Source organism: Diaphorina citri, unplaced genomic scaffold (assembly GCF_000475195.1).
Source record: "Diaphorina citri unplaced genomic scaffold, Diaci psyllid genome assembly version 1.1 scaffold830, whole genome shotgun sequence".
Lineage (NCBI taxonomy): Eukaryota > Metazoa > Arthropoda > Insecta > Hemiptera > Psyllidae > Diaphorina > Diaphorina citri.
This window is the reverse complement of record NW_007378262.1, coordinates 114,952-125,011: the sequence shown is the minus strand read 5'-3', so window position 1 is coordinate 125,011 and position 10,060 is coordinate 114,952. Positions and strand designations below refer to the sequence as shown.

At 37.5% G+C, this 10,060-nt stretch overlaps 2 protein-coding genes across 4 annotated transcripts in view; both read left to right on the top strand.

Moving 5' to 3' along the window:
• The first annotated feature begins 253 nt into the window (after nt 1-253).
• Nucleotides 254-1,219, top strand: LOC103512369 (uncharacterized protein K02A2.6-like). Its single transcript, XM_008477130.1, has one exon. It carries the CDS (start codon nt 254-256, stop codon nt 1,217-1,219), a length of 966 nt encoding a protein of 321 aa, XP_008475352.1.
• A 278-nt stretch (nt 1,220-1,497) lies between these two features.
• LOC103512361 (acyl-CoA Delta(11) desaturase-like) overlaps nt 1,498-10,060 on the top strand; it is a 26,209-nt gene continuing 17,646 nt past the window's right edge. The window contains exons 1-4 of one of the 3 annotated variants that reach the window (XM_008477126.3): nt 1,498-1,549; nt 6,333-6,593; nt 8,007-8,137; nt 8,324-8,529. In XM_008477126.3, coding sequence (XP_008475348.1) covers nt 1,513-1,549; nt 6,333-6,593; nt 8,007-8,137; nt 8,324-8,529 — 635 coding nt within the window. In that variant the 5' untranslated portion in view covers nt 1,498-1,512. The other 2 variants (XM_008477124.3, XM_017445379.2) reach the window with 2 other exon arrangements.

Here is a 10,060-nt window from a genome sequence, read left to right as displayed (position 1 = left end):
TAATTAACTACCCATTACATCAAATGTAATCGGAATTGCGACTTCAATTACTTTCCTAGGAATTAGTAGTTGGTCCTATCAAATACAATTACTTCGTGAAATGTAATGGGTAATCGCCAGTACATTTAGTAGGCAGTAATTTGTAATTGCCCAAACTGATTACAACTACATGAGCTAGTAATTAGAACTAGGAATTAATTACATCAAGTAATCATTACTTCACAACTCTGCTTGGTATAAAGTTGGAGTGGACATGTTTGAGTTCAATTGTAAACACTATGTGTTGGTAGTGGACTATTATAGTAAGTTTATTGAGACAGCTCTGTGTAGTAACACTTTTTCTGCTGTTGTTATTGCTCATATTAAGAGTATTTTTGCAAGACACGGTATACCACAAATAGTTGTCAGTGACAATGGTCCACAATTTTCGTCACGTGAATTCCAACCATTTGCTAGAACCTATGAATTTCAGCATATAACATCCAGTCCAAGGTACCCTAGATCCAATGGGGAAGCCGAATCTGCAGTCAAGATAATGAAGACAATGTTAACTAAATGTTTATATGACAATACTGATCCCTATATTGGTATGTTGAATTTAAGAAACACCCCAAAGAATTTTGGTCCATCTCCTGCTCAGTTGCTATTCAGTAGAGTACTGAACAGTAAGATTCCAACACAGAATAAGTTACTGAAACCCAAAATATACAAGTACGACGAGAATTTTGTTCGCTACAGAAACTCTCAGGAAACATATTACAACAAGGGAGCTAAGAACTTGGAGCCTTTGAAAGTTGACCAGAGAGTTTTCTTTAAGAAGAGAGAAGATGACTTGTGGACGCCTGGTGTCATTTCGTCAACACTGGAAAATCCTAGGTCTTATAACGTGATGGATGAAGAGGGACATGAGTATAGGAGAAATAGAGTCCATATATCTCCTCTACCTCAATGTTCTCAACATCAAGATTCCCAAAGTCCTGGGGGTTCAACTCCTGGAACTCCTATGACTCCTAGAGACCTTGAATCTCCTGGAACTCCTACGACTCCTAGAAACCTTGCATCTCCTGAAAGTCCCATCACTCCTAGAAATCCTTCAATTTTGGAAAGTCCAACAAGTTCTGAAGCTTATGGAACTCCAACGGTCAGTCCTGAAATGCAAGTGCCTCGTCGTACTACTCGGGTAATTAGAAGAACCAGAAGATTAATTGAAGAGATGTGAAGGCTTATCCTGACGAAGGGAATGTTGTGTATGATGGTGGTTTCGAACCAGTGTATTTCGGTTTTCCAATATCCAATATTGGCTAGAGTGAATTGATTCAATCCTCAGTCTTGGTTTTCACTCTGGTGAGTCTACACAAAATAAATTCGTTCCAATGTTCTATTTTCAAAGTGATCTTTTCTTACTACATTAAAACTCCAACTCAACATGGAGAATTAAAATTAATGAAAATTGCACGAAATAAAGGCTTTACAGCGGTAAACGACACACAAATACACGGATTGGGGCATAAAATGCGGCAGGAAACTTCAAACTACTTGGATTTACGTGGTAAAGGCAATTAAACACGATAGTCAATGTTGCAATGGTAGAATGCAGGGGAGAATTTTACACATTCGAAAGCCAGTGGTATAAAAAGAAGAAAAATGGTGAACTAGGAGCTAGGTGGTGGTGACAAAACGAGACTACTAAAATTACAGCGTTGCCAAATGACGTGAATGAATGGGGGGGGGACAAAATAACCCATGGAGGAAATCACCCCCGAATATAGGGGACACTTAAACACTGACCAGTGGAAGAGTTTCTTGTTAAGATACGGTAACTTTGGTTTGCGTTTGAGAGAAGCAGTTGCGTATTTGACAAGAAAGAGTGCAAATGAGATTGTTCACTGGGATTCCATTCGTGCCTTGCTAGCCAGAAGAGGAATTGCTCTTGACAAATGTCCTGGTGTTCGACCTATTGGTATTGGTGAGGTATCACAACGAGTTATTGCAAAAGCTATGGCATTAGTCACTGGAGATGATGTTCAGCAAAAATGTGGTGCTAACCAACTCTGTACAGGCATAAAATGTGGAATAGAAGGCGCAGTCCATGCTATGACGTAATGTTTCAATGAAGCTGATGAGAATGGAGGCCTTTTGCTAATTGATGCTTCAAATGCATTTAACGCCTTGAATCGTGTGTTAGCTTTGTGGCATGTGAGGATTTACTAGCCCAGATGTGCTAAGTTCTTGTTCAATACCTACAGGGGATATGCAGATCATTTATTATTTTTGACGATCTTTACGAAAAAAATACATTTGGACAGTTATATTTTTCATGAGAATCATCAATTGTAAAAAAGGTGGTCTTGTCAAACAAGGGCATGATCAACACAGAGACGATTGTAAAGAATGGGCTCAATTGGCATGGGGTCCTGCTACTATTGAACCTGTCATGCAGGAAGCGTCACCAAACAGTCCTGCACTAATCGGAGACCTCATGCAAACAGGGGTTTGGGAATCAGCAAGGAGAGCGTTCTTTGATGTTCGTATTGTTAATGCTGACGCCTCCTCTTATGGAGCCCGCCCCTGGACAAGTATTGCTCAAACTCATTCACGAGAGGGGGGCCCCCGTTACGATCTTTCAAAGCTTTACGATCCCCCAATACAGTTGCCACGCATATCAATACATATTCATATGCGTGGGAAGTCAAGAAGTCAAGATGATAAACCCCTGAAAATCTATTGTTCTGTCAAAGGTTCAAAATGAACCAAAGGTAAATCTTTTGTTTCGTTTAAAAGGTTCAAAATCAAAAATTCTTTAATTTTATTTTTTAGAGTGATTGACAGGTTTTATAATAGTGTCACCTCTTTTTTTTAAGATATAGGTACCTACATAAGACGTGTACATGGTTTTATTTCTGTTTTGATACATAATTATGTAATACGTAGGGTTACCCATTCATACGTAGGATTACCCAGAAGACATTTTTTCAAAGCAGGACATTTTTCTAAATCCTAAATTTGTCCAAAATTCAAACAGGTACCAAGTTAATACAACAATTGTCGATATGAGAGGACGTTATTGTAAAAGTCTCACCCCCGTATGTATGAAAACTTACAAGCTTAACTTAAGATGAAAAATCTTGCTTAAGTTAAACTTTAGTTCAAAATGGTATGTATGAAAAAAAATTTAACTCAAGTTTAACTTGAATAACAATATTTTGAAGTTAAACTTAAGACAGGGAATGAGCTACCTTAAAATCAGCTTGGAATCCTAGATAGGTACAAATTTACAAAAACAAAAAAAAGTGAGAAAAGTAGATTGTTAAGGTGATGATTTTTTTTTTTTTTTTAATTCTAATCCAACTGTTTTTACATTATAACTGATCTACACCTTGGATGATTTTGATCAATTTTTGCTGAATTATCATGAGCATAGAGAGGAGTCTGAAGGGATCCGCAGACCAAAAAGATATTTGAGAGATCCTGGAAATATCATAGAAAATCTTGATGATGATCAGTTCTATAACAGATATAGGAAAGTTGATCCCTTTTTTGCTTTCTTTATTTCTAATGGTATTTCAATTCTGCGAGGAAATGTTGGCAGTATGTTATGTGTGCCATCCCTCAGGGAATGAATTCTTGAACAACTTTGATAATTATTAATAATGGTTATCCTGAATCATGGGTAGGGTTTTAAAGCACATAACTTTGTGCTTTAGAAACTATTTATGAACCACTTCTTGGGTAAATGAAGGTTGTGCAGGGACTGCAGGGTTTGAATGGGTTTGAGTAGCCAGCATTATAATATCAATAATTTTTTATATTTATTCATGTTTGCCAATACAGAGCCATGACCTTAGTACCACCTATTTTTATAAGAGATAAAATAAATATGTTCACAGTTATTAGTTCTCTGGATTAGCAAACATCAAACTGCTCAAGAGCTAAAATTTAAGAGGAGTGATACCATATATGAATTCCAAACTTATGAACAAATTGATAACAATTATTTATTTATTAGAGCTAAAATTTAAGAGGAGTGATACCATATATGAATTCCAAACTTATGAACAAATTGATAACAATTATTTATTTATTAAAAAAAAAAACACATTTAAATTTTCCCGCTATTTATCAGTAATCCTATTGGTTAAAATGAAAAACCTCCCAAAAACCTCTTTGGTTCAACAAGATGTTTGTCTTGACATTGATCTTGACTAAGATGAAGTTGGAAATGTTTCATACATACCAAATATTCTCAAGATAAACTTGAGCTGAAATTTTACTTAGCGAAGTTTAGCTCAAGATTAACTTGAAATGAATTTTCATACATACGGCGGTCAGATTAGGCAAAAGAATCTGAGTGAGGTCTACAGTTCACAGAACCACTTGTTAATTTATTTAATATTCCTATCAAATTTCAGCTTTCCAGGTGTTGTGGTTCTCGAGATAGAGCGATCAGTGTGTGAAATGTGAATGAGTGAATGGATCTTGTTTTTATAATATAAGATTATTTTTATAATATAAGATTATACCCTTGTGGCTCGCAGGGGGCCGCACAATTTGACCAGGCAGGCCGCCAGTTTGACATGCCTGTTCTAATTTGAAAATTTTGCGACTTTTTTTTGTGAAATTTTCAATATGTTGTGCCATTTTTTTTTTTTTTTTTCTTTCAAAAATCAAAGAATTACGTGTTCGAAGCAATTCGAGTGGGTCACACATTAGTGGACACCCTGTTTGTAGAAACCTAGTTTTGGCTCACCCTAAATAAAAAAAACTACCTGCTTCCCTCTTAAAAGCGCAAATGTCAATTTTTTGGAAGGAGGGATCTGAGTTGCGTCCCGAGGGTAAAATCCGAGTTCCGTCCCATTTCTGAAATTTAACATCAGAGTTCCATCCCATTTCTGAAATTTAACATCCGAGTTTCGTCCCTGAGCTAGAAATATGTACTTTATACAGGGTGCGCCAGAAAAACACTGACAACGGCTCAGGGTAGGTAGATCTCATCATTTCCAACAAGGTTCTGTGGGTCATTTTCCTAACTTCGGCTTCGTTTCCGAGAAATGTCCAAAAAAACACCTTTTGAAAAAATGCAGACCTCGTGTCAATTTTTAGGTCATAACTTTTTTATTTTAATCGATAAACTGTTTTTGTTAAAACCACGAGCCAGAGCACAAAATTTTGATCCGAATAGACCTGATCTCCGATTTCCAAAGTTCAGGTTTGATGTATTTTTTCAAGCTCGATAAAAATTTACCTTGTTATGCCCGATTTTTACGTTACGAAACACGCGGGTTTTGTCCGAAGAAATTTTGGAGCACAGGTCTCCATCTTTCAGGAAAACTTGCGCTTTCTTCAAGGATCAGAATGAGACCTTTTTTGCCTTTTTACCTCACGTCCTTCGTGGAAAAATGACCACTACGTTACGAAACACGCGGTTTTTGTCCGAAGAAATTTTGGAGCACAGGTCTCCATCTTTCAGGAAAACTTGCGCTTTCTTCAAGGATCAGAATAAGACCTTTTTTGCCTTTTTACCTCACGTCCTTCGTGGAGAAATGACCACTTGACTACCTGAAAAACAGACATGATGCTAGAAAACTACTGACCGTGTGTGGGTGTCTTCGGGTATTTTGAATGCTACGAATAATTTGATTAACGTTAATTAAGTATTGATGTGAAGCCAGCCACAGATATTCTTTTCTCCCGTGGTGCTGTTTACATTTTATTTGGAAAAAGTTTTCCTCTGATAGGTTGAAATAAATCTTTTTCCAGCGGAAAAATTGAAAAAGTTATGACCTAAAAACTGACACAAGATCTGTGATTTTTTAAAAAGTGGTTTTTTGGACTTTTCTTGGAAACGAAGCCGAAGTTAGGAAAATGACCCACAGAACCTTGTTGGAAATGATGAGGTCTACCTACCCTGAGCCGTTTTCAGTGTTTTTCTGGCGCACCCTGTATCATACAGTGTGTTAATAAAGTCCCAGTTCACTTTATTATTATTTTTTTAATATAAAAAAAAAAATACACTCATCTAGGTGCTCATATTTGTTGTCACAGTAATGAAAAAGTATTGCAATCAGTCCAAATTTTCTAAATTGGGAAATGGTCGGAAATATCCGTTTTGGGGTTCCCTGATGCCAAAAAAGTAATTTTTAGCCCATGGTCTGTACGTAGGTATGTGCGTGTGGTGTTGTGGTCCCGTACAAAGGACGGGTCAACCACTAGTCGTTAATAAAACAGAGGAATAGAATTCCTGACATGTGCCGCGAAAGTCGCGATTTAAACACGAGGGCGTTCGTAATTATCAATTATTCCATTTTAATAAATACGTATTAATTTTTGTGCAGTTCCTATGGCGCCCAACACTTCGAGTGCCCCTACCGGGGTGCTATTCGAAGGCGACTCCACACATACGGACACAATGGGTCCAATCCACCAACAAGCGAGTGAAGATCTGGCTGAAGCCTGTGCCAAAGAGACTCCTGAAAAAGAATACAGAATTGTACCCGTCTGGAGAAACATCGTACTGTTTGCATACCTTCATCTAGCCGCATTGTACGGAGCTTATCTCATTTTCACATCCGCCAAACTACAGACCACTATATTTGGTAAGTTGGCTACCGGTCTTAAATTCTTAAAACCTTGTTAGGGAAAGAACCTATAGACCCCGCCAAGTCGTTCCTCGCAAAATAAATCAAGTGCCACAAAAAATAAACAAAACTCCATCCCACCCCAAAAAAGATTAGAAATCAATTTTGTACCCCGCCTTTTATTCACTCCATAATTTGTGTGCTCCTCCTTGACGTAGTACCTACCTTTCTTTAGTTTCTTTCCCCTCATTGCACTCCTCTTTCCTCCAATATTACTTCTGCTTCACTGCATTGGCGGCGTGCTACCTACTAGATCCAACACAAGACTGACTGACAGGTGGGTACCTACTCTCAATTTATAGCTCCCCGAGAGAGTGAGGAAGCACCTGAAATGTGCTAGAGAATTTCTCCTAAATTCCAGACATTCCTACGCCATTAATTCATTTCCAGAACGGACTATAAAATTCGACAATACTGTGATTATACCTGTCTATCTATGTACCTATACTACCTATACCTTAACTCTCATTCTGGAACCCACCCGCTCTATCCTAGTACAGGGGTTATCAACCCGTGGGCCGAGAAGTACCTTTCTACATAGCATCTGGTACACATAAACAAGGAAGTTGGAGAGCCCTGATTTCAAGATTCACGATTGTAACTAGTTCTGTTTGAATTCTACCAGGTTGCGCTACCAGTATCATTTTTGATTTTACTTCTCGAGGCTTCACGTTTATAGTTCATACATGATACCTACATAGCTAGATACTCTCTCTAGACGCGTTCTGTAACAATATGTTAAGCTATACTGGCTTATTATGCTTCCAAAATTTCGAAGTTCTAGCTTCAACGGAAGGGGTAGAAAGAACGGCTTGAAATTTGCTTTTTTACGACTGACTGACTGATTTACTCATCAAAATTATAAACACTTCCCGATGTTGTAGAAATTTGAATTTTTTCAGGATGGTGGTAAAGGGAAACTTCTGAAAATTAACAAAAATTGCAATGGGCTCCGCCCACAGGCGGATTTTCTGGGCTCTAGTGATGTCGTTATGAGAGTAGACCCCACCCCCTCAACCATACCGAAGAACCCACCGAAATAGTACTTTTTGTGAACATTGCAACAACGGTTAGCGGTGTTTCAACATATTTTTACAGTTTTTATTTCGACCGCTTGCGCTTTTTTTTCTGATGCTTAGTTGGGTATCAAAAAAGATATGGTAGTAGTAGTAGACTTCACCCATCCCCCAAACCATACTATTGATTTTAATTTCACTCAATATTGATTTTAACTTTCTAATCTAAAACATTCGAATTAAGTTCATTACGAGTAATTACATGGGAAAATGATTCTAACTTATCAATACCTACCTATCATTATCAAACAACCAAACAACACCATGATATCATTTAATCTGTATTTGTTTTCAGCTATTCTTATGTACCAAGCGGGGGCCACAGGTATCACAGCAGGGGCACATAGATTATGGGCCCATCGAGCCTACAAAGCCAAGACCCCCTTGAAATTGATCTTGTTGTTGTTCAACACACTGGCTTTCCAGGTAAGATCCGATCGATCGGGAGTTAAAATAATAATCTCCTCCTCCTTCTCATATTCTTTGTCAGACTTGACAATAGATGCAAAAACCAGCCGTCTTTTCAACGAGTGGGTGTATGGGTGATTGAGTGAGAATGAGTTTGTAGCATTTACTACCAGCTCTCACTGAATGAAAACATTGAATTTACAGAATCACGTGTACGAGTGGGCCCGAGACCACCGCGTTCATCACAAGTACAGCGAAACCAATGCCGATCCTCACAACGCCAAGCGAGGCTTCTTCTTCTCACACGTGGGTTGGCTGATGTGTCGTAAACACCCGGACGTCATAGCCAAGGGTCAAGGAATTGATCTGTCCGATTTGAAAGCGGACAAGCTGGTCATGTTTCAGAAGAAGTAAGTGATTGATCTTTGAATATTTGTTCCGCTATAACTCGCGATTGCCTGCTCCGATTTTGATGAAATTTTGCATTCTTCTTAATGACATCAAAACACGTCGCAAGTTCAAATTTGGGGTCTTAGGATTGAGCGGGGCCAATGTCGGTCTGAGCGTTTGAGATAAATTCAGAGTTCAATAGATGACTCATCACCATAAATCATTGTATTATTTCTTCAAAAACAGTTCTAAAATAAGAAGAGAATAAGTCTTCACTTGACTAAAAACAGTTCTGTCAAAAAACCCCTTGGAAGTAGTAAGCTATTGTTTTAAAAAGGTCAACCTTTTTTTTTTTTTTTTTGAGTGATAGTAAAAAAACCTGTTTTCTGTCCTTTTTATTACGTAACAGCGTAACACATACCTACCTATAATAGGTACCTTCTTTTCTATTTCCATAGATGTGAATATTGACTACATTTGTCTCATTTTGGGCAAAAGGGTCTTCATATCAACCTTTGAAAAAAAAAAAAAAAGAAAAAAAAAATCCGAGTGAGGTCTACAGTTCACAGAACTACTAGTTAACATATTGTTACGTATACGTGGGCGTGAATGGGTTCGTAAAAGATTAGGGCTAGTAAAAACACTCGCGAATTCGTTTATTTATAACTAGAGTACAACAAGTTTATTTATTTCTCAACAAGAGTACACAGTCACTAGGTATAATCGCTATTACAAGGAACAATCTCTTATCACAAAGTACGATCGCTTATCTATCAAGGTTAACACTAACTTTCACTTAGGTACTTTACTGTTACTTATCGCGGCACTAACACTTAGATATCGCACTGGAAAACTCACTGACTATTGCTAAAAGGAGGCTAGGTTTTTTGTAAATATGATTTAGATGTAACCTACACACCAGGTAGCCAAATGTTTGTTGCTGATCAACTATCTAGAAATTTTGTTAGCAATACAGCTGAAGATGAAGAACATATTGATGGTTATATTCATAACACTGGTATACAAAATAAAAATTATTTCTTGGTGCCTAAGGTATGATAGCTGTTTTAATATCTACTTTTCACGCTGATTTCAAAACTGAAAACCGTTTTACCCTAAGAGCTCGTTCACACTACACCAGAAACTTTTTTTTTTGCCGGAATCAGAAAAAAAAAAACGATCCTGGTGTTCTGTTCACACTGCAAAGTTTTTCCAGACTCGTTTTTTTTTCTGATCGTAAACAGTCAAGCATTTATTGCATTTCAGTCTTTAAAAATGGACAATGTGAAATTTTTCAATTATTTTCGAATGTCCCCCTCTTCTTTTGATGAGTTGTTTTAGAAAAAATCTGGTGTGAACATCACACGACTTTCTATTACATTTGCAGAATACGTAGGTACTTGAAAAGAAATAGAAAGTAAAAAAAATTAATAAAAGGGAAACTTGTTGACACAGGGGAATATCGAACCCGCAACTTCTCAACTGTAAGTCGGACAGTTTTCCGCGTGAAAAATCACATGGGATTAACTATTCACTTGCCCATTTGGTAAC